The following is a 25,554-nucleotide window of genomic DNA, read 5'->3' as shown; positions in this document are numbered from 1 at the left end:
TACATATACATATATATATATACATACATATATATATATATATATACATATATATATATATATACATATACATATACATATATATATATATATATATATATATATATATATATATATATATATATATATATATATGTTAGGCCTGTAATGGTACACAAAATTTTTGGTTCGGTACGTTTTCGGTTTTCAAAGCCACGGTTCGTTTTTTTTTTTCGGTTCGGTACGGGAAGAAAGAAAACCCCTCAAAATGTCTTTAATACATTTGAATTTTTGAACATTTTTCCCCCAATTTTTGGACACAGTAGAATATAGAAAAGCAGGAATAATATAATTCTGCTGCTATAAATCAAATAGAAAATAAAATAAATTATTAATATTACTAAATGTATTTTAAACATTAGTATTACACTTTTCTCTGACAGGTAGTTTTGAACAAACAACAAAAATCTAATCACAGTTCTGTCAGATCACATTCTGCATAAAAATATCAACAAAAAAATTCTGCATGTAGTTCAGCATTAACAGGAGGGTAAACTGGTATTCTGTTTAAACAAACTGAAGAGCAACACTGACAACAAACTGAACCAAATTATTTATTTTAGGACAGCTAACAAACTGTTTAGGACACTTTGTGTACTCGTGTGTGCGCACACGCAAGGTGCGATTTGTCTGGGGGATGGTTTGTTTGTTTGTTTGTTTTTTTTTTTTTTTTTGGTCGGAGCCGGGGGGGTGCGTGGGGGCGGTCCGGTCCGGTCCGGTCCATAACTAACGTAACTAACGCTGGCGTGACACGAAAGTGAAACTTTATTTCTATATACTTTCAACATCCAATTCCGAGTTCTATTCCTCTGGTATACAGCGTGCATGAGAGACAGACAGAGCTAGTGTGTTTTAGAACTACTGTAGCTCCCAGGGGCCACACAGCGTTCGTCTTATCTCCGTCTCTTTCCTCGTTGTTGTCTTTCACCGGGACCTGAAGTGATCCCAAACTGGACTGGACTGATGGTGGAGGGTCTTCAGTCTCTTCCTTCCAGGTTCTCACCATAATTTTTTTTTTTTTTTTTTACCTTATATCAGCTGCTATGTCATATTTCGGGTCAATGTATGCGTCCTTAAATATGTCCGTGTGAAACTTGCGCGTATTTAAAGTTCCGCATCAAACAATGTCTTTTGTTCCTTTTTCTTTTTCTCAACAGACTGTGCCGTTTCGGTACAGCTGTGTACCGAACCGAACAGGTGTGTACCGAAACGGTTCGGTTCGGTACGTGTACCGTTACAGGACTAATATATATATATATATATATATATATATATATATATATATATATATATATATATATATATATATATAATTTAATTTTTTTAGTACATGTAAATATACTTTTTTAAACATTAAAAAGTAAAAAAAAATATGCCAACTCTTATGTAAAGTTAGGGCAAAAAACTGTATTTTAATTATGGAAAAATTACCATATTTTTATGAAATGGTTATTTTCCGTTATTTAACTTTTTTTTGGGGGGGGGGGGCATCCCTGCTGCCACAGTAATACTGTTTTTTTTTGTTTTTTTTTTACAGGTTTTTTTTTGTTTGTTTGTTTGTTGTTGTTTTTTTACAGTGTACCCGAACACAGCATAAACAAATATGAACAACTTGCAAATTCTTAAGAAAATTGAGTGGAATGTTAACAATATTATGCCTTAGTTGATCATTTATACATGTGAATCACAACTTAGAGGTCACAGTGGATCAACAAATACACCAAACATTAACTAACAGGCAGAATATTATTAAAATTCCACATACTTCTCTTAAGAGATTTCATATTAGTCACGTTTTTTCTTTTTTTTTTTTTGGAAAAGGCTAGTCCAGTGTTTTTCAACCTTGGGGTCGAGATCCCACATGGGGTTGCCTGTAATTTCCAGTAATTGATAAAAAAAAAAAAAAAAAAACAACTTACTAATAAAAAATACAGTATATGTTGTGTTGAGAGAGACAATCCCAATCCATTAAAGACAAACTGTGAAGCTGAAACTGAAGCACTGTGGTTCTGTTTATCTGTCAAATGTTCATTGTGGTCGGTTTCAGATGCTGCAGCTCTTTCATAATTCATAGTTTGAGTTTTTGTTTGTTCAGTATTAATTGTCAGCCTTGTAAATCCAAGCTGGACTGACTGTACATATCCTGACCAAGGAAAATCAAATTCTCACTTTGTGCAGTAATCTACACCTGGATTTTCTGCCTCCGTCCATAATAATATACATTATATAGACTAAATGTCATCTAAAATTAACATTTATTTGCAACATAGTATAGCAAACTATTACATGATCAAAAACAAATTAATTTTAGCAAAAATGTCTCAAATGTATTGGGTCACCAGAAATTTGTGATGTTAAAATGGGGTCATGAACCAAAAAGGGTTGGGAACCACTGGACTAGTCTGTAAATATTCTTGTGTAATTTTACTTTTTTTTTTTTATACTAAAACAAAGAGAAAAAATTAGAGTTTTCATTATTTATAGGTTATTATGATAGTATTTTACAGGCCTGATCCACTTTAGACTGAATTAACCTAAAATAATTTTAACATCTTTGATTGTTCATATCTTCAGTGTCATTTTTGCATTTCACAAATTCATCCCAGGGTCCGGATTGAACCCTTTGGCGGGCTGGATTTGGCCCCCGGGCCTCATGTTTGACACCTGTGAATAAATCCAACAGTTACCCACTGTCCTCCCAAATACCAGTGAGCAAACACTTCACTGTGGCTCATATTTATTCACGATTGGAGTGTTTGCATCATCTGCTGAAATTACCATAGAGTTTGTAACCTAGCCCACAACTTCAAAGCATCACGCTGAGCTGATTGACATGAAGAAATTCACACCTCCCTTTGGGATAATGGGTTGTCTTCTATCTCGTATCTGGACAAGGCTTGTCCCCTACCAAGCGTTTGCTTCTCACTCATGCACAAAGCTGTCATTTCCCCAACACATCAACCCCCCAGAAAGGTGTCACTAGGGATTATGGGATACCTCAGGGGGATTAAAAATGTTCTTGACAGACTGGCCGCTTCACTTTTTCACAAAAGTCACTCTTTGCTATCCTTTATGTGACAGAGTTGCTGCACATGATGTTACAAACAACTGCCGAGTTTCCGACTCTGAACCCATAAAGACCCAGTGCTACTTTTGTGGCAATTAAAAAAATGAATCTTTGTCTCTATTTAAACTTTATCAAGTGTTTTTTCACCATTTATTATCATATTATCCTCTGCATTTGCGTTTTTTAAGTGAAAAGCAGGTATTTTCCTGTATTTAATTCACTGATCATGTAGACCAGGGGTGTCAAACTCCTTTTAGTTCAGGGGCCACATTCAGCCTAACATGATCTAAAGTGGGCCGGACCAGTAAAATAATATAAATAATAGGATAAGAATTTATAAATAATGTCAACTCCTAATTTTTTTTCTGTTTTTGAGTGAAAAAGTCAAATTCTGTAATGAAAATGTTTACATCTACGAACCGTATTTGAACATAACATGAACAAATATGAACAACGTGAAAATTCTTAAGAAAAATCAGTGCAATTTTAACAATATTACGCCTCAGTTTATCATTTATACATGTGAATCACAGCTTACAGATCACAGTGGATCTACAAATACACAAAACATTTAGTAAGAGGCAGAATATTGGTACAATTCCATATACTTCTCTTAAGAAATTTCAGGCTATTCACATTTTTTGCAAAAGGCTAGTCTGTAAATGTAAACATTTTTGTGTAATTTTACTTTTCTTTTTACACTACAACAAAGAGAAAAAAATGTGTAGTTTTCATTATTTCTAGGTTATTATGATAGTATTTTACTGCTCTGACCCACTTGAGATTGAATTGACCTAAAATGATTCTAACATCCTTGAATGTTAATATCGTCAGTGTAATTTCTGCATTTCACCAATTCATCACAGGGGCCAAATTGGACCCTTTGGCGGGCCGGTTTCGGCCCCTGGGCCGCATGTTTGACACCTGTGATGTAGATGTTCATAAAAACTCAGATTAAAGTTGAAACTTATCAGAGAAAACTGAAGAAAAAGTGACTTTATCAACAAAGATATCAATAACTGAACATAAAACAAGTGTCTACATCCACTGTCATTGATCCAACTCCATGGGTTTTACTGGTGAATGAATGTTGTAGAAGATGACAGTGTTTCCACGGTAACTACTACTCTTGAATGTCCAAATGGTCATATATATTGACCATGAAAACATGACAAACTGTATTTTACGCCAATTATTTACATGGATTGACAGGATTAGTGGATCAACAGGTATTAAACATTTTAGATCAATGGATGGTTTTGGTCACCAGTGGATGTTTGGGTCTTCATGGGTTAAAAATAGAAATTTCATTACAATCTTCAAGAATTAGCACAGTTACCTTGATGCAGTCAGCTCCAATTATTTACATGGATTGACAGGATTAGTGGATCAACAGGTATTAAACAGTTTAGATGTGGAGATGTTTTTGGTTGTTGGTGGTTGTTTGAGTCTTTATGGGTTAAAAAAAATAATAATTTTAGTCTCTATTTAACTTTAATTTCTCAAGTGTTTTATCATCATTTATTCTCATATTATTCTTTTCATTTAGAATTTTTTATCTGAAAACCATGTATTTTCCTGTATTTCATTTACTGATCATGTAGATGTTCATAAAAACTCAAATTAAAGTTGAAATTTATGTCAGAAATAGAGAAAACTGAAGAAAAATCTAAAAAAAAAATATCAATAACTCAACATAAACCCAGTGTGTTCATCCACTGTCATTGATCCAACTCCATGGGTTTTACTGGTGAATCAATGTTGTAGAAGATGATGGTGTTTCCATGGTAACTACAGAGCCTCTGAACGTCCAAATGGGTCATATCTGATGACCATGAAAAGACGACAAACTGCTTTTAACACCAATTATTTACATGTATTGACAGGATTAATGGATCAACAGGTATTAAACAGTTTAGATCAGTCAATGCTTACAGTCGATGGTGAATGTTTGGGTCTTTATGGGTTAAATTTTTTTTTTTTTTTTTGTCTTTAATTAACCTTTTTTAAGTGTTTTATCACCATTTAATATAATACTATCCTCTGTATTTTGCATTTTTTAAGTGAAAACCAGGTATTTTCCTGTATTTAATTTACTGATCATGTAGATATTCATAAAAACTCAAATTATGTCCAAATGGGTCATATCTGATGACCATGAAAAGACGACAAACTGCATTTAACACCAGTTATTTACATGGATTGACAGGATTAATGGATCAACAGGTATTAAACAGTTTAGATCAGTAGATGATTTGGTATATTTGGTTCTTTGTGGGTTAAAAAATAATTTTTGTTGTTATGTTTGTTTTGTTTTAACCTTTCTCAAGAGTTTTATCATCATTTTTTATAATATTATCCTCTTGCATTTAGCATTTGTTTAATGTGAAAGCCAGATATTTTCCTATATTTAATTTACTGATCATGTAGATGTTCATAAAAACTCATATCTGATGACCATGAAAAGATGACAAACTGTATTTTGCACCAATTATTTACATGTATTGATAGGATTAATGGATCAACAGGAATTAAACAGTTTAGATCAGTCAATGCTTACGGTCGATGGTGAATGTTTGGGTCTTTATGGGTTATTTTTTTTATTTTTATTTTTTTGTCTCTAACCTTTTTTAAGTGTTTTATCACCATTTAATATAATATTATCCTCTGCATTTTCCATTTTTTAAGAGAAAACCAGGTATTTTCCTGTATTTAATTTACTGATCATGTAGATGTTCATAAAAACTCATATCTGACGACCATGAAAAGACGACAAACTATATTTTGCACCAATTATTTACATGTATTGATAGGATTAATGGATCAGAAGTTATTAAACATTTTAGATCAGTAGATGCTTTTGGCTGTTTGGGTCTTTACGTGTTAATATGCAGCGTGTTTGTATTATGTTTGACCTTGTCGATTCCTCGGCATATGGCAGTTTTTTGTTGTTTTTTTTTTTTTTTACGTCGGGCTGCATAATAATTAGAATGCAATTTCTCTGTGCAGTGTTTAACACCTTTCTTATCATGACGCATCAGTTTAAAACCTAACGCTTTTTGATTAAAGCAATTATCGACAAAGACGGTGTCTGCAATTCCCTGTAGCTGAGCTGCTCATTTGCTACTTGCTAATGTCCACAGTTTTTAATCAAGAGCAGGGAGCAAAAAAAAACAATACAGAGCAGTACATGCCAAGTGCATTAATCCTCCTCCTCGTTCTCCTCCTCCTCCTCCTCCTCGCTTGTCTCCTGCCTCTTCGTCTAATTAAGGGTCATTCTGTCTCCTGGCCACATTAGGACACTGCACACCAGTCCCAACCCACATAATTAAATGTTTTTTGTGCTAACCATCTGGAGACCTCATCGCTTTAAACATGCATGTCAAATTGATTCCTTAATAATGTTTATGTTTCTTCTCAGTGCTTTATTATCATCCAGGATTAGCAGTTCATGTTTATTTTGCTTTCATCAGCGGTACCAACCACACACACAAACACACACACACATATATAGAAACATGCAGACATGGAACAACAACAACAACAACACCCTTAAGCTAAGAGTAGAAGTAGGACTTTCAGCTGGAAAACCAATCATCAACTTCAAAGCAAAAGGCCAGAGTAGCCGTACCTTCATGCGGTTACAGCACTGACCATGTGACGCTTTTGAATATGCAGCAAAAAAAAAAAATATCTTCAGTTTTGTCTAACAGTCAGAACACAATGACTCATAAATGCCGGGGAATTGTTTTGGTTGTCGCTGTGGGATTTTATGGTTCATTCATGCATCAAATAATATTAGCAAAAACATGTTTCACCAATAAATAACCTTTCTTTCCTGCTTTGTCAGCCTGGAAAGTGCATTCGTGAATAAGACCCCAGGTTTATTTAATAAACAAACATTTGAGGTGGAAAGTGATATTTGTTGTTGTGCCGTTTTTTTTTGTTTTTTTTTTTGTATTATTTATTTAATTTTTTTATTTTTTTCTTCGCCTTACCATTTTTTCAGGCATGTCATCCCTCTTTTCTCTGTTTTCCCTCCTCAAATTGTACTGTTGTTGAAATGCAAACATATGTGCAGTCAGAGGAGCGTTCTGCCTTTCTCATTCTCTTTCTCTCAGAGTGCAGTTGAAGGGATTAGTCTGTGCCTGAGTGCCTAGAATAATGATCACTGCAGCGGAGAAACACATTTTCACATTTCAGGAGATAAGGGCAGGCAATCTGCAAGCAGAAGACTTAACCAGCTCCCTGTGGCTTATTGTGGAGCTAACAAAAAAAAAAAGTCACCACCAACCGCCAACAACCAGACTACACTGTGCCCTCTGAACAAGTGAGTGGAACACCCACAACTGTACTTTCCAACATGAAGAACATCACTCGCTATGAAATCACACTGAAATTAAATCCATAAAATGGTCTAACTACGACTTTTACCATGTCTCCCATTGCACTACTGTCCAATTTTTGCATTGTGGTGGTTTATTTCCCACCTAGAGATCAAATCTGGCTTCATTTCCCAAAGAAAGATCAGATCTAGTGATGGGACTTTTGGCTCTTTGAAGGGAGCCGTTCACTGAAAAGAGCCATTCGAAAGACTGGTTCTTTTATGTTTTTTGCATTATTTTGAAACACCAATGTTTTAATGACTACATGTGATGATTGACATTACATTTTAAAGGTGTTTAATTGACGCAGCAGTAAATATTATCTTACCGTAAAAAGAATAGTTCAAATGTGTGGGCTAAATACATGACATGAGAGGTGACATTAGGTAAATGATGGAATTTGACAAAAAAAAAACATCATGGTACATTATGTGGACTAGTCTGTAGCCTAAAAATGAAGAAGAAAATAAAACATTTTCTTATGAAATAACATTTTATTCTCCTCAAAACAAGAACAATAAATGTGTGTAAACATACGGAAAAAATTGCACAAAACACAACAGTGATTAATCACTGCAATTACTTAAATACATTCTCCTCCTCCCCGATGCCTCCCCAGTGACGCTTAATTGACAGGCAATCAGACACTCCCTCAAAAAAAAAAACAAAAAAAACAAAAAAAAGAACGGCTCTTTACAAAGACTCGGTTCCCATCGTTCATTTCAAAGAGCCGTTCAAAAGATTTGATTCGTTCGTGAACATCACATCAGTAATCAGATCTAATATTTCAGTTCAAAGATGTCTTGATGTAGAGGGGGCTATTTTTACTTCCAAAATTAATCCATTCTCAAATAAAGCGGGGTTTGCAGAATTAGTAGACATGCTGAGAGGAACACCTTAATTATAGAGTTTTTTTGGACATTATCATGAGAAGGACTTGGAAGGACATTATAATGACATAAAAAAACAGACTTTCATGAATGAGATCTGAATTTCCACATCAGAAGATGCAAAAAAAAAAAAAAAAAGTCACCACCAACCACCAACAACCAGACTACACCGTGCCCTCTGAACAAGTGAGTGGAACACCCACAACTGTACTTTCCGACATAAAGAACATCACTCACTATGAAATGACACTGAAATTAAATCCATAAAAATGTCTAAGTACGACTTTTACCATGTCTCCCATTGCACTACTGTCCGATTTTTGCATTGTGGTGGTTTATTTCTCACCTAGAGATCAAATCTGGCTTCATTTCCCAAAGAAAGATCAGGGCTAATATTTCAGTTCAAAGATGTCTTGATGTAGAGGGGGCTATTTTTACTTCCAAACTTAATCCATTCTTGAATAAAGCGGGGTTTGCAGAATTGCTAGACATGCTGAGAGGAACACCTTAATTACAGAGAATATATATATATATATATATATATATATATATATATATATATATATATATATATATATTTTTTTTTTTTTTTTTTTTTTTTTTTTTGGACATTATCATGAGAAGGACTTGGAAGGACGTTATAATGACATAAAAAACAGATTTTCATAAATGAGATCTGAATTTCCACATCAGAAGATGCAAAAAAAAAAAAAAAAAGTCACCACCAACCACCAACAACCAAACTACACCGTGCCCTCTGAACAAGTGAGTGGAACACCCACAACTGTACTTTCGACATAAAGAACATCCCTCTATGAAATGACACTGAAATTAAATCCATAAAAATATCTAACTACGACTTTTACCATGTCTCCCATTGCACTACTGTCCAATTTTTGCATTGTGGTGGTTTATTTCTCACCTAGAGATCAAATCTGGCTTCATTTCCCAAAGAAAGATCAGAGCTAATATTTCAGTTCAAAGATGTCTTGATGTAGAGGGGGCTATTTTTACTTCTAAACTTAATCCATTCTTGAATAAAGCGGGGTTTGCAGAATTGCTAGACATGCTGAGAGGAACACCTTAATTACAGAGAATATATATATATATATATATATATATATATATATATATATATATATATTTTTTTTTTTTTTTTTTTTTTTTTTTTTTTTTTTGGACATTATCATGAGAAGGACTTGGAAGGACGTTATAATGACATAAAAAACAGATTTTCATAAATGAGATCTGAATTTCCACATCAGAAGATGCAAAAAAAAAAAAAAAGTCACCACCAACCACCAACAACCAAACTACACCGTGCCCTCTGAACAAGTGAGTGGAACACCCACAACTGTACTTTCGACATAAAGAACATCCCTCTATGAAATGACACTGAAATTAAATCCATAAAAATATCTAACTACGACTTTTACCATGTCTCCCATTGCACTACTGTCCAATTTTTGCATTGTGGTGGTTTATTTCTCACCTAGAGATCAAATCTGGCTTCATTTCCCAAAGAAAGATCAGAGCTAATATTTCAGTTCAAAGATGTCTTGATGTAGAGGGGGCTATTTTTACTTCTAAACTTAATCCATTCTTGAATAAAGCGGGGTTTGCAGAATTGCTAGACATGCTGAGAGGAACACCTTAATTACAGAGAATAAAACATTTTTTGGACATTATCATGAGAAGGACTTGGAAGGACATTATAATGACATAAAAAACAGACTTTCATAAATGAGATCTGAATTTCCACATCAGAAGATGCAAAAAAAAAAAAAAAATAGCGAATACCGCTGACGTGGCGTTCTACCTCAGTCGAGCAGCTCGCTCCCCGCTGTAACCCATTTCTCAATAAACAAGAAGAGGAAGAAAAATGCCAAGTAAAGCAAGTTTCCTAGGATCAAAAGATGATTTTTTTTACTGTTGTAGTCAGTTCAATAACAGCTTACCTTTCCCACATATTGAGCATCTGGTCCCATGTGTTCTTCTAAAACAAAGAATTGGTTCCAGATCCAGCCACGTTTTGGCCTGTGATGCACCTCCGTTTCCCCATTGGCCAGTTTGGTCTGGTTCTTGGAGGGTACCTTGGCGGGCACATGGTGGCTTGCCCCGTAACACCTCTGGATGAAGCAGAGGCAAACCAGAAAGGGACAAAGACAGGAGGTGGTGGATATCCTCATGGTGGCGCAAGCGTTTGTAAAATTATCCTTGTGTTTGAAGGTGGTAAGATCCGCCCACCGCCGCCGCCGCTGCAACCACCACCGCTGCAACCACCACCGCTAGCCACCGCTGCAGGCCCACGCAGTAGTCCAGGCAAAACCAATTTCTAAATCCTTTCAAAGTAGGCAACAATCCACGTAGATCCTTTAAGATTCATGGTCCAGAGATGAAGGTTTAATAAGGAAAAAACAAGATTCATTTACATTATGGTATTTCCAATATAGGAGCTGCCATGCGAATGAAAGTGAACTTCTGAGTAGTTCTACCAAGAGCAGAGGTTAATCCCGGAAGCCATTCTGGATTTTCCTGAGGGAGAGGAGGGGAAACAGAAACACAGAGTTAGAGATTAATTTGATGGATATTAGAAGCTAAATATCCACTAATTCCTTCCAATTAAATTGCAACTCATAAATCCGTAGAGCTGAGGATGTGCATTTCATTCTGCATGGCTGTGATAAAAGTATAAAAAAAGCAACAAGAAATCTCTTTTCAGCATTCAAACCACTTTTGCCATTATGCATATGACACAACAAGTTAAGAGTGCTATTAAAAGGTTGGCCGTGCCTTTAAGGTCAGAGCCGTGCCCGGTGACTGATACTGCCCCGAGGTCGGAGTCACGTATTAAAGCGGAGCAGCGCCGGCGCCGTGACGCAACTGATGAGTCGGATTTATTAAAAAAAATATCTGGAAAAGGTTTAGCGTGAATGTTAACATGACCGGGGCATACTGCCAGGCTTAGTGCGAGTCTCAGTGAAGTGAATAAGAATCGTGGCAGGAGGAAACACATTTACGATGATAAGGAGAGACATCAAACCACTCGAACATAAAGCAGAGGGGGATTTTTTAGAAAGCACTGGAACGGAAAAGACAGAGGGAAGCTGTTTTTCCAAATCCAAATTAAATATAATATATAAGAGATGGCGTTGAAGAAGTCGAATAACTGCAAGCAACGTTGAATCGCTCTGCAACTCACGTCAGATTTGCAAGAATGTGTTTGTCCTGCATGTACGACTCTGTGATGGAGAACTGTGAACCGACCAGTCTGGGTGCATTTTGAAAAGGCCTTCTTTTATCTGGCTGTAATCTATATTTGATTTAATATTATTTATTGATTCGGTCTGATAAAAATATTATATTTTTGACCTATGAGTTCAGAGCTGCCCGCTGAAACTTCAACTTAAAAAAGAAGATTGACAATTATATGACTTTTTCGGTGTTGCAGACCATACCTGTAGAATTCCAACGAGGAGAAAAGACTTTACGAAAGGTGCTTCAGCCATTTATGGCTGTTTCTCAACGGGGGGCGTTGGGATACCGTCGGGGGGCGTTTGGAATGAGAAAGCTGAGAGGGGGGCGATATGGGGGGGGGGGGGGGGGGGTGTTAGTCTGTATAAGTATCAATGTCAAGTAGGGATGTCCCGATCCGATCTACAGCTTGCTGCCGATCTGGCATTTTTAGAAGATCGGATTTAGTAACGAGATCGGGCCGATTTAGACCTGGTTCTGGGGCGGGGGTAAACACAAGTCCTGCTCCCTCAAATTAAAGTTTCCGAACGTATGGGAAAGGAAAATTAGCTGCACAACAAAGGGAGGCTTAGAAGAATTATCGTACTTTCCAGCCTATAAGTCGCTACTTTTTTCCGCACACTGTGAACAAAATGATGTGGCTAATTTATGTTTTCTGGGCTAACGATCGATCCGGCTGACGAAGAAGGAAATAGAGCTGGTGCATGTAAGCTTGGCATCAATGAATCGATGGTGAGACGTTGGAGACGGGGTGGGTGTGGCTTATAGTCTGGAAAGTACGGTAGTAAAACGTCTATAGGTTTCACTTTCACTTTATCGTGATGCGTGAGTCTGTTTTGGGTTTTTTTCAACCCACTGGACTTTTGTGGAATTATTTGACCAAACCAACCCACCCCTCAAAAAAAATGACATTCTTTTGACCCGCCCCACGAGTAGCCTGCTGATGTGTACATCACTAACATACGACGCAGAACACCCTCCGCCCCCATATTATCCATGGACAGACCTGTCTATAGATGTGCAAACATACGGCCCGTGGGCCAAAACTGGCCCGTCTAAGGTTCTAATTCGTCCCACTGTATGAATTTGGAAAGTGCAAAAATTATACTGAAGTTATGAAGAGTCAAAGGTGTCATAGTTGTTTTAGTTCAGGTTCCACATTCAGCCCAATTGTGATCTCAAGTAAAACAAGAAAAGCATATATTTAGCATATATTTTCTTCATTTTTGTTAATTTTGTTGATTATTTTGTTCATTTTTTAAAATATTTTCTTCATTTTTCTTTGTTATTGTCTTCATTTTTCTTCATTTTATTTTTATATTTTCTTCATTTTGTTTCATATACATTTTTGTTCATTTTGTTCAATAGTTTCTTCATTTTTGGTCATTATGTTTTTATATTTTCTTCATTTTTCTTCATTTTCTTCATTATTTTCCTAATTTTTCTTCATTGTATTTTATATTCATTTTTCTTAATGTTGTTCAGTATTTGTATTTTCTTCATTTTTGTGCATGTTGTTCATTATTTCCTTCATTTGTGTTCATTTAATTTTTGTATTTTTGTGCATTTTGTTCGTTATTTCCTTCATTTGTGTTCATTTAATTCTTATATTTTCTTCATTTTTGTGCATTTTGTTCGTTATTTCCTTCATTTGTGTTCATTTTGTTTTTGTATTTTCTTCATTTTTGTGCATTTTGTTCATTATTTCCTTCATTTGTGTTCATTTTATTTTTGTATTTTCTTCATTTTTGTGCATTTTGTTCATTATTTCCCTCATTTGTGTTCATTTAATTTTTGTATTTTCGTCATTTTTTTTGCATTTTTTCCTTCATTTGTGGTCATTCTGATGATGTGAGTCCACTCCTCCTTCTGATTGGACCAAACCCCACCTCTGATCCTCACCAAAATTTAATCATTTCTTCCTTGTGCCAGTATCAATATTTCCTGAAAATTTCATGAAAATCCGTCCATAACTTTTTGAGTTATCTTGCTAACAAACAAACAAACAAACAAACAAACAAACAAACGCACACAAAGCAAAGCGATCACAATACCTTCTGGCGGAGGTAATAATAGCATGACCTATAAATAATGACTCCAAATTTAAATCAAAATTTTACTGTAAAAAGTCAGTATTGGATCGGTATCTGCAAAACTGATCCTAAAAAAAAAATTAGATCGGAAGCAAAAAAATCCAGATCGGGACATCATTAATGTCAAGCAGCATGTTATGCCATGCTGTGCCGTGCCCCCCCCCATCGCTACAGGGTATGTCGCAACACCTATTGAGCTACACCCCCTGGTCTTCGGTAGTACCACTCCCCCCCTGCTCAACAACTTGTTTTGGAGGGGGGATGGGCACGACAAGGAGGACAATGATGAGGTAAGGAGGCTGTGTTGAGTGGCATTATGTAATAAATTCCCATTATGTAATAAAAGTTCAAAATGTAATAAGAATGTTACGTCATCTTGTAATAAAGCCGCATTATGTAATAAACTGACGCATTTTGTAATAAACTACCTCAATGTATTATGTAGTACATTTTTTCACATTATGTAGTAAGTTATTACAATTTGAGAAATTTATTACAAAATGCACTTGACACATTTTTATTTTCAGGAAAATGTAATGTGCTAAATTAATCTTTAAACTGTGTGGTTAAAGTTCTGATTCCATTACCTGTAGCTCATGTGACTAATTTCTTCTAAATTGCTCTAAAATTATATGAATTTTTTGGATTGTTATTACATAATGAACCATGTTATTACATTTTTTAAAAAATAAATATGTGTAATAAATTTCTCAAATTGCAATAACTTACTACATAATGTGAAAAAATTTACTACATAACGCATTGAGGTAGTTTATTACAAAATGCTGCTTTGCTACAAGATGACGTGACATTCTTATTACATTTTGAACTTTTATTACATAATGGGAATTTATTACATAATGCGGCGCAACAGGCTGTTACCTACGGAGCGCACATTTTCTTTCAGGGGGGGTCAACAGGAGGCTCATGATGACGTAAAAGGGTGTTTGTTCGAAAAAGTTTGAGAACCACTGCTTTATCATGAGCGATTTTAGCAATAATGACAAGGGTTACCGTAGTCTCAGACACTGAATAGAAAATACTTGAAGAGAGTTAGGTCAGTATTCGATGTGTGACGGTAGAATTGTTGCTTTATGGAGAGTACCGGAAGGACAAACACATATATTTGATATTTAATAGGATATAGGAGCTGACAGACTTCAAAGACTGCGGCTCTATCTCTGAAAATGCATGTGCCAACATTAAAGAGAGACGCTAACACAAGGCATTAACGCAACTTACGACTGTCATACTTTGAGGGATAATCACTGAATTATAGTTTCAGAAATATAAATATTTTTCATATATGTGTGGATTAAGATGCGCTTAGAACTCCACGCTAATCTCCGTGTTTTTAAATATCTCTACATGCAAATTACGCTCAACTATAGTTGTTGGTGATGTTGACTAAGTGCAGTAGTTGTAATGGGAGGTATCAACTGCAAAGCTAACAAGTAATAGCGACACCAAAGTCTGTCACACATCGGCTTAGATTAAAGCAGTGAAGGGATAAATACTCAGCCACAGACTAAACATGTGTAATCTGGGACAAGATTTCCATCTGCTTAGGTGCAGCGACACCCAAATCCTGCTTTACCTGCATTTATTCTGTGACTGAACAAGTGATACTTAAGCGGAGTAGACGCATAAGGATTTTCTAAATCTGAAGAGATTTTTTTTAATGTTACAGACCTCACACATGACGATAAAAAATCAGGCACTGAACAGTTTTGATCGTATTCTGTGGTGTGTTCGATAGTCTCAACACAGCACACCGCACACATGATTCTGTCTCACCACCAATCTACACTCAAAAAAAAGATTCTTGGCTCTAATAAACATGAAGTAATATTTTTACCTCCGCCAAGGAGGTTATGTTTTTGCCAGGGTTTGTCTGTCTGTTTGTTTGTCTGTCCCTTAGTGTGCAACATAACTCAAAAAGTTATGGACAGATTTTGATGAAATTTTCAGGGTTTGTTGGAAATGGGATAAGGATGAAATGATTAACTTTTGGGGGTGATCTGGAAGAAATCCTGGATTCTGGATCACTTTGAAATTTTCGTTAACATTGTGGTAAATGGGGCCAAAATTTTCGTTTCCCAATATCTCGCTTAATTATTGACCAAAACTCATGAAATTTAACTCAGGAATTGACAATGGGGTCCTCTATCACATTTCAAAGGCTGATCCGGATCTGATCCAGAAGGCGGATTTTATCTCAATTTATCTAAAAAATGGGGGTGCCCTTACTTTTTGGCCTACTGTGCCTTTAATTTGGATAAAAATTTCAGGAAATGTTGATACTGGCACAAGGAACAAATGATTAAATTTTGGTGGTGATCGGGGGTGGGGGGGCCCACTGATCAGCCTTGGCGGAGGTCTGCGCTCTCCGAGTGCTTCTAGTTTAAAGTAAAATATAACTGAAATATATGAAATTTAAAGTTTATTTATCCGAAAAAGTCAAACATAATGTGAATACGCTTAGTATAAAGTGAATCTAAACAAATAAAGTAAAATTTATTTACTAGATGACATAAAAAGGCTGAGCATCACAGTCAAACACAGTTTATGTAAAAGTTTGCATTAACTAAAGCAAATCTGACTGAAGGTATTTAATTTATTTATACTGACTCAATATGATAGAAAAAACATTGTATTAAATGCAACTCTTTACATTAAACTTATGTAATAAAATTACATGGAAAATTTACATGTAATTAAAATACATAAAGTCAACATTTTTGGCTTAATTATTTTTTTGAGTGTAGAATCTAGTCCTCCAAGCCAGACATCTCATGTGATCAAACGTGATCTAACAAAAAAGAAGAAGAAACCTGGCAACAACTGGAAAACACAACACGCAACACAGAAGAGGACATACGAGAGGAAGCAATGATGGTGTTCTTGGGACTATTTTTGACGGAAAAATCCAGAATTTCAGATTCAGACTACTTTATTAACCCTTTCATGCATAGTGGTCACTCCAGTGGACAGTTCTTCTACAGCTGTTCTCTTGTATATTCATGGGTTTTGTTGTTTTAGTTCCATATCAGCCAACACAGTGGACGCTTATGCATAATCCCATACAATGAAATTCATACAATTATTCTTACTTTGCTGCTCATGATAAACCTGATCTGCAGTAATATGTGTGAGTGTAAATCAGTTGCTACTTGTTATTAGACTGTAATTAAAAGTTTTCTGAAACAATTTTTTTTTTTTTTTTTTTTTTTGCATATCCTCCTGAGACCCAGCAATGCATTTTGTCCTCTGTAGGGGACAAAAGTTTGACAGTTTTACTTTAAAAATACGATGCATTGCAAAGGACATTCCATGAAAAATCAATCAAAAAATAAAAATTATGATTAAATGTTTATGAAAAAACTGTTGCATTATGCAGTTTCCAATCAAGACAATTTTTTAATGTAAAAAAAGCTAAAACTATCAAATTCCTGGGTCTCAGGAGGATATTATCTCCATGAAATGAGTAATAACTAATACTAGAGTATGATAAAATGTGAGAAAACATTAGCGATTTAGCAATTCAGTTTGTTTGGCATTTATGTGGCATTAAAAATGTTTTTGTTTCATAGTTTTCACACAGTATATCACTTTCTGATGATGAGTTTTAAATACATGTTTCTTTGCTTCATAAATTAAACACTTGGTGTTCAGATGAGTGGACATTTTTTATGACTCCACGAAAAATAGGTTCATAAAAAAATTAATTTGCATATTTTTTTTCATGCCTAAAGAGAAATAAAAACACTAAAGATAAAAATACTGACTAAAGTGCTCATAATTCATGCATGAAAGGGTTAATCCCCGAAGGGCAATTCAGTTCACAGTTACCCTGCCTTATTGGACATCCAAACAATTAGGGACAAACAAACAAATGCAAAACATTCATAGCAGCATATGACAGCCACATACATACACATACATTCATCTGTCAGTACCCATAGAACCGCAACCATGCAATAAGTTTGGTTTCTGAGGTCCAACGAACTTTATGTTTCAGTTCGGCCATGTTTGTTTTATTTTATTGACGCCATCTTCCTTGTTCCTCAGTCAGTTCGCTTCTTGATTGGCTACATTTCAATCCATGTCACAATTCACGGAGTCATGATGCAGGAGTCGTCAGCTTTCCGCACACAAATGAAGATTTTTGGTCGTAAATATTGAACAAATTTCATACTTATGATTGTCGGCGCCAACACATTTCGGAACTAATTATTTGAAGAAATTCACTCTTAACACACCTCAGACCACAGTTTAATCCTATAAATATAAATAAATGGTAAATGGACTGAACGTATATAGTGCATTTTATACACCTTCATGGTGCCCAAAACACTTTACAAAGCCCAACATTCACCCATTCACACACACACACTCATACACCAGTAGGCAGCTGCTGCCATGCAAGGCGCTGCCACACTGTAAAAAAAGAACCTGTAAAAAAACGGTATTATTCCGGCAGCTGGGGTGCTAAAAAATACTGTTAAATAACGAAAAATAACCATCTCATAAAAATACGGTAATTTTCCATAATTAACATACAGTTTTTTGCCCTAACTTTACATGAGATTTTGCTTTTTTTTTTTTTTTTTTTTTACTTTTTAATGTTTAATAAAGAATATTTTCATGTATTAAAACAATCAAATTACCTATAAATATATATATAAATACTTTTCAATGAGACTCAGTTGTACAATCCACTGATAAAAACTGTATTTGGACAGTTTATCAGTGCTTATACATGTTATACATTCAAAAAAAAAAAAAAAAATTCAACATTTTTGTTGTGAAACCTCCTGTAATTACACAAGATATTTGTCAATTAACAAATAAGTCTGGTTAAACTTACAGAACAAATACTTCTTTAACAGTTAATTGTCAGTAATTTTATCTCATTTTATTTCATTTTATTTTACAGTATTACATTTTAAATTAACAGTTTAATCTCATGAATAGAAAAGAAATATTTGTGAAATTACGATACATTTGCAAATGTATTTTAACTATTTTTCTGTGAAAAAAGAAAAAAATGTCTTTTAAAAAATGGAAATCTTATGGTTATTCACAGTTACAGTTTTTTCATGTTATTTTACATTTAACGTGTAAAATCACAGTCTATTTTGTTATTTCATTCATATTTTCCCGTATCTTAAAAATACAGGAAAAATCTATGAAATAAACAGTGAAAATTCTGTTAAATTACAGATTTTTTTTTTACAGTGCAAACCATACTGGGAGCAATTAAGGGTTCAATGTCTTGCCCAAGGACACTTCAACATGTGGACAGTCGGAGCCAGGATTCTAACCGCCAACCCTTTGGTCATTGGACGACCCGATATAAGACTTAAAATAATCTGGCATTTGCCGTCCTTGGTCGGAAAGGGGGGATATCGGGATAAAAACAGTCCAATTATCTTTACAGGGTGGGGAAGCAAAATTTACAATGAACATTTAGTTGTTTTTTCTCAGCAGGCACTACGTCAGTTGTTTTGAAACCAAACATATATTGATGTCATAATCATACCTAACACTATTATCCATACCTTTTCAGAAACTTTTGCCCATATGAGTAATCAGGAAAGCAAATGTCAAAGAGTGTGTGATTTGCTGAATGCACTCGTCACACCAAAGGAGATTTCAAAAATAGTTGGAGTGTCCATAAAGACTGTTTATAATGGAAAGAAGAGAATGACTATGAGCAAAACTATTACGAGAAAGTCTGGAAGATACTATTAAAGAAGAATGGGAGAAGTTGTCACCCGAATATTTGAGGAACACTTGCGCAAGTTTCAGGAAGCGTGTGAAGGCAGTTATTGAGAAAGAAGGAGGACACATACAGGGGTTGAACAAAATAATGGAAACACCTTCACCTCAAGATGATAATGCCCCAATCCATACAGCTAGAACTGTTAAAGAATGGCATGAGGAACATTCTAATGAAGTTGAGCATCTCGTATGGCCGGCACAGTCCCCAGACCTCAACATTATTGAGCATTTATGGTCAGTTTTAGAGTTTCAAGTAAGACGTCGATTTCCACCGCCATCGTCTCTAAAAGAGTTGGAGGGTATTCTAACTGAAGAATGGCTTAAAATTCCTTTGGAAACAATTCACAAGTTGTATGAATCAATACCTCGGAGAATTGAGGCTGTAATTGCCGCAAAAGGCGGACCTACACCATATTAAATTATATTTTGTTGATTTTTTTAAGGTGTTTCCATTATTTTGTCCAACCCCTGTAGAATAAAAACATTTTCTATTATGTCAATTTTCTTGTGGCAAATAAATTCTCATGACTTTCAATAAACTAATTGGTCATACACTGTCTTTCAATCCCTGCCTCAAAATATTGTAAATTTTGCTTCCCCACCCTGTATGTGTGTACCCTGTTTGTGTGTACCCTGTTTAACCCTTTCATGCACGAATTATGAGAACCTTAATCAAATTTTTTTCCTGAGTGTTTTTAATTCCCCTTTAGGCATGAAAAAAACAATGCGATTGAAAATTTTCTTCTGAAAAAAAAAAACAAAACAAAAAAAAATTGAATAATTTAAAAAATGTAAAAAAATACATTACAAAAATAATAATAATAAAAAAAATCTTATGAACCTATTTTTCATGAAGTTGCAAAAATATCCACTCAGCTGGACACCACACGTTTAATTTTTGACGCACAGAAACATGTATTTACTGATAAATTGCGTGAAAACTATGGGGAGGGCTTGTGATTCTGGGGGTTTATGTTCAAGAGAGATCTACATAATGTGACCAATTCATGTCAGAAAAGATATGTAGTGTCTTAAAACTTTAATAAAGATATGCGTAAAAAAAAAATAAACAAAAAAACAACGAAAAGAACAACAAAATCCATGAATATATAAGAGAACAGCTGTAGAATAGCTGTCCACTGTAGTGACCAGTATGCATGAAAGGGTTAAGACCAACGGAGGATAGTTACACAATGGCTCTTTGGAAAAAAAAAAGCAGGTTTAGTGACGTTAAGGTTTTCTTTTTTGATTCTGAAAGATTTTCGTATCCAGTAACATTAAAACGTCTCCACAATGGTGAGTCAATGGCGGTACATAAGTGAGTCAGTCTCTATATAAGAATAAGAATATCTTTTCCAGTGGTTTCACTTTCACCTCCTGGGGCTCTCTTCAATCAGTCTTCTAATTGTCTGATTATCATGCTGATTCTACGCAAAATACATTTCAGAGAGCTTCCAAATCAACAGCATCTGGCTCCGTCAATGGAAATAATTTCCCCTCCTTTTATGATGATGATATTATTTTGAGCAGCCTTATGCCCAAGGCATGTTTATATATGTGCAGCGTTTAACAGGATGCGTTCTGCACAGCAGTTGCCACTAATATTCTGGCACGGCTGCATGTAACAGTGTCTGTGAGTACATGCAGCTAAAATTCTGTTTTATATAAATGAGATGTGTAAATAATGTATTACATAAACGAGAATATCCTGATTAAACTCACTCTGATTGTTACAAAACACATTTCAATGGATTTTAGCATAAGGATAGAATTGGTGGTATTTGCTTTTTTTTTTTTTTTTTTTTTTTTTATTCCTTTCAACAAATCCTGTATTAAATTAAAGGAAATGGGTGATTATCCAGCCAGCACAACCACTGCATTGACTTCTCCTATTTTTAACCACAATTACGCTGATGTTAACTATAAATGCTGCATTTCTATCGTGTTTATTTCAAGAAAAGATCCAATGGAATGGAACAGTTTAACCCTTTTAAGACTGCCATAAGGGGTGTAAGAAAATATCGGTTCTGCAATATATTGCGATATTTCATTTCACGATCTGTTGTCTTTTGTAGTTTCACCCAAAAATCGAAAATTGAGTTTTTAGAGGAAAAAATTGGGATTTTTTTTTTTTTTTTGTGCCAAAATCGTGCAGCCCTAATATCAATAAAGTAAGTCAGCATGTCGTTTTCATGAGCAGCCCACAATGCAAGGCACTGCTCTGACCTCAAATCTGTGATGGTATCATGTGATGAACCCACAGAAGTTTATTTTTTCTTCATTAAATCTTAATTGAATGAAGTAGAGTATACAAACAATGTATACAGCAACAAAATAAGAAGTTTGCCAGGGGGAATACACTATAATACAATGTCCAAATCAGAGCAAATACTTATGTTTTTAGAGCCTTTTTGTTTCCAGATTTATCTAACAGCTTTAAATAAAGTTCAACATCTTTCAAAAAATAAATAATATTTGGTTTTGTGTTACAGAACTTACATTTGTGAATGAAAAATTTAGCAAGTAAGAGAACTAAATTAATTATTTAAAAATGTTTGTTTTTTCTTTTTGTTTTTTTTCTTTCTTTCTTTTCGGGGTATCTGGGCCCACAGAAGTGATACCAGTGTAAGTCAGTGACAGGCATCAGTCGCGCGTATGTGGACCACGTTAATATGAGTGATCCACATGCGGTTCTACTTAAACTGGGGGATCCGTGCGTGGAACAGACCGACCCAGGACACGCTGGAGGGATTCTATGTGTGGAGCTGGTGGATGTGTGTGGGCACAGGGCTGTGTGGGCTCCTCTGCTGAGGCTGATGACCCCGAGACCCGGACCTGGTTCGGTACGGATCCAGGACAACGTAAGATGAGTGATCCACCTGCAGTTATATTTCAGTTGCAGGATCCGTGCGTGAAGCCACGGCTTACAGTGCTATAAGTACTGCGGGCTCATTAACACATTTAACCCTTTCATGCACGAATTATGAGAACCTTAACCTTCATCCTACCAAGCAAGGTCATTTATGACCCCAGACGTTGTTTCATGTGTGTCATTGTGTGTTAAACTGAAACATTTATTCATCGTTTCAGGAGTTTGTTCCTTGGTGTCATCCGGTGTTTGTATAGTAAAAAGTTTTGGATCATCACATCAACTGAACTTGTTATGATGGACTGAGTGTCCGGGGTCATGGATGACCTCAACATTTTTTTCCCAAATTGGCAGTATGTGTCTGATGACACATACGTTTTCTAACATAGTTACCTGTAATAATCTATCTGTAACATGATATTCTTTTCCTTTACAGTGAAATATGGCTTTGAGAGGTTGACCTGCTCGATGTACTGCTGCACAAGCATTTGTCAGATTAGTTGTTTGTTGATTGTTCCATTGACCATTTCACAATAAACATCACTACAAAATGTATTTTTATACTTTGGTTACATTGCTGCATACAGGGGTTGGACAAAATAATGGAAACACCTTAAAAAAATCAACAAAATATAATTTAATATGGTGTAGGTCCGCCTTTTGCGGCAATTACAGCCTCAATTCTCCGAGGTATTGATTCATACAACTTGTGAATTGTTTCCAAAGGAATTTTAAGCCATTCTTCAGTTAGAATACCCTCCAACTCTTTTAGAGACGATGGCGGTGGAAATCGACGTCTTACTTGAATCTCTAAAACTGACCATAAATGCTCAATAATGTTGAGGTCTGGGGACTGTGCCGGCCATACGAGATGCTCAACTTCATTAGAATGTTCCTCATGCCATTCTTTAACAATTCTAGCTGTATGGATTGGGGCATTATCATCTTGAGGTGAAGGTGTTTCCATTATTTTGTCCAACCCCTGTACTAACTATTTGACTAAGTGACTTATCATGACAATTTTTTTCAATTCATACTGAATTGCATCCAAAATAAGAGTGGGATCATAAAAGACCCCACTTGGTAAGTTTTTTTTATGTAAACTGTCATGGTAGGATGAAGGTTAATCACAATTTGTGAGTGGTTTTATTCCTCTTTAGGTATGAAAAAAAAACAATGCGATTGAAAATTTTCTTCTGAAAAATAAATGAAAAAAAAAAAAAAAAATAAAAATAATTTTAAAAATTTAAAAAATACATTTAAAAAATAATAATGAAGAAAAAAAAAATCTTATGAACCTATTTTTCATGAAGTTGCAAAAATGTCCACTCAGCTGAACACCACACGTTTAATTTGTGATGCACAGAAACATGTATTTACTGATAAATTGTGTGAAAACTATGGGGAGGGCTTGTGATTCTGGGGGTTTATCCTCAGGAGAGATCTACATAATGTTACCAATTCATGTCAAAAAGATATGTAGTGTCTTAAAACTTTAATAAAGATATGTGTGTACAACAAAAAAAAAAAAACAATGAAAAGAACAACAAAATCCATGAATGTACAATAATAATAATAATAATAATAATAATAATAATAATAATAATAATAATAATAATAATAAACTTTATTTGTATAGCACCTTTCATACAGAAATTGTAGCCCAAAGTGCTTCACATTGATTGAAAAAATAAAATATTAAAATACATTAAGATTTGCTTATACATCAAGAAATAAAATGAAATTTGAGAGAAATACAATAAAATAAAAATAAAAACAGCGCACATTAAAATATTTGACTATACACAGAATTTTTGAAGTGCAAGAAATAAAATGAAATTTGAAATACAATAAAATAAAAAATAAAAACAGAAATACAATAAAATAAAATAAAAATAAAACCAGCGCACATTCCTGGTTCCTGAATTGTGACCCCATTTTTATCTCCTTTCAAAGGCTAATGAGAATAAAAATGTTTTTAATTTGGTTTTAAATATATTCAGTGAACTGGCTTCTCTAATGTCTTTTGGAATTGTATTCCATAACTTTGGTGCATAGTTAGTAAAGGCTGCGTCCCCCATTTTCTTTGTAATATTTCTGGGAGTCGCTAGTAACCCTGCATTTGATGACCTCAGTGTTCTAGTTTGTACATACATGTTCCAGTATGCATGAAAGGGTTAAAGTCCGGTCATTACACAGACTTCTGTGACAGACCACTGTCACTGATAGGAGGAGGAGCCTACGGTAGCCCGCAGGCGCGTGGCCCGGAGGCACGCGAGAGATGAAATCGATTTTAAAATTTCCCTTTTTTAAAAATCGTCCCAATTAAAAAATCCAATTTCAATTTAAAATCGATTAATCGTGCAGCCCTAATCGATATTAAAAAGTACTGTATCGATATTTTTAGTACAATACAGTTCAGTATAGATAGCAATAATCTGAATGCTGTAAAGTGCAAAATGCAGCGCCGGAGATACTGTGGTTGTTAAAGGGTTAAAGTGAATAAAATAAAGTAAAACTGTAATCAACAGTACTCACAATGACACTGCAGGAGGTGAAACATTTAAGAAGTTAAGGAGACCACTCGACGCACCTCAGTTCAGTCCTGCGGTGAAAGAGGCTTATGTCATTTGCCGCTAATAGCTAAAGTTTTGGTTTCCTGCTGATATCTCATCCGATGCTTTTCGATTTCACAGCATCCACTTTCTACTGATGTCAAACTCCAGACAGCAGAAGACCAGAGCAGGTCAAAACATATACCGCTGAAGCACCGCTCTTCTCCCCACAACAAAGGAAGACCAGTAGGAAAGGGTTGAGACGACGTACAGTCAAAGACACTCACTTAAAACCCACGTACACAAACATTTTCGCTACATTTTTTGGGGATTGCCTGTAACCACTAATCTCAGACGGTGCAAATAAACAAAAGGTTCGAAGCAAGTACAGCTGAGAAGAAAATTAGGTACACAGCAGTCAGAAAAGCAGACGGTTACACCTCTGTAGAAACTATTCCTGAGGCATGAGTTGTTTTACTTTATCGCTTTGTTGTTTGGGCTGAATCATAAACCACACTTGTTGGCATAGAATTAAAGGGAAGTGTAAAAAAAAAAAAATACTAGTCCTGCATTATCATCAGCACCTTGTCTCACTGTTTATTCGCTTTTACTTG

General features: G+C 35.1%; 1 protein-coding gene across 1 annotated transcript in view; it reads right to left on the bottom strand.

Annotated features, from left to right (window-relative positions):
- The window catches only part of LOC115411443 (cadherin-18), a 492,272-nt gene that overhangs the window by 417,003 nt on the left and 49,715 nt on the right, over positions 1 to 25,554 (bottom strand). The window contains exon 2 of the mRNA XM_030123571.1: positions 10,340 to 10,916. Within this exon, the coding sequence (XP_029979431.1) occupies positions 10,340 to 10,570 (231 nt within the window). The 5' untranslated portion in view covers positions 10,571 to 10,916. The remainder of the gene's footprint in view (positions 1 to 10,339; positions 10,917 to 25,554) is intronic.

This window comes from Sphaeramia orbicularis, chromosome 20 (assembly GCF_902148855.1).
Source record: "Sphaeramia orbicularis chromosome 20, fSphaOr1.1, whole genome shotgun sequence".
In the NCBI taxonomy this organism is placed as follows: Eukaryota; Metazoa; Chordata; class Actinopteri; order Kurtiformes; family Apogonidae; genus Sphaeramia; species Sphaeramia orbicularis.
This window is presented reverse-complemented; position numbering and strand designations above follow the sequence as displayed.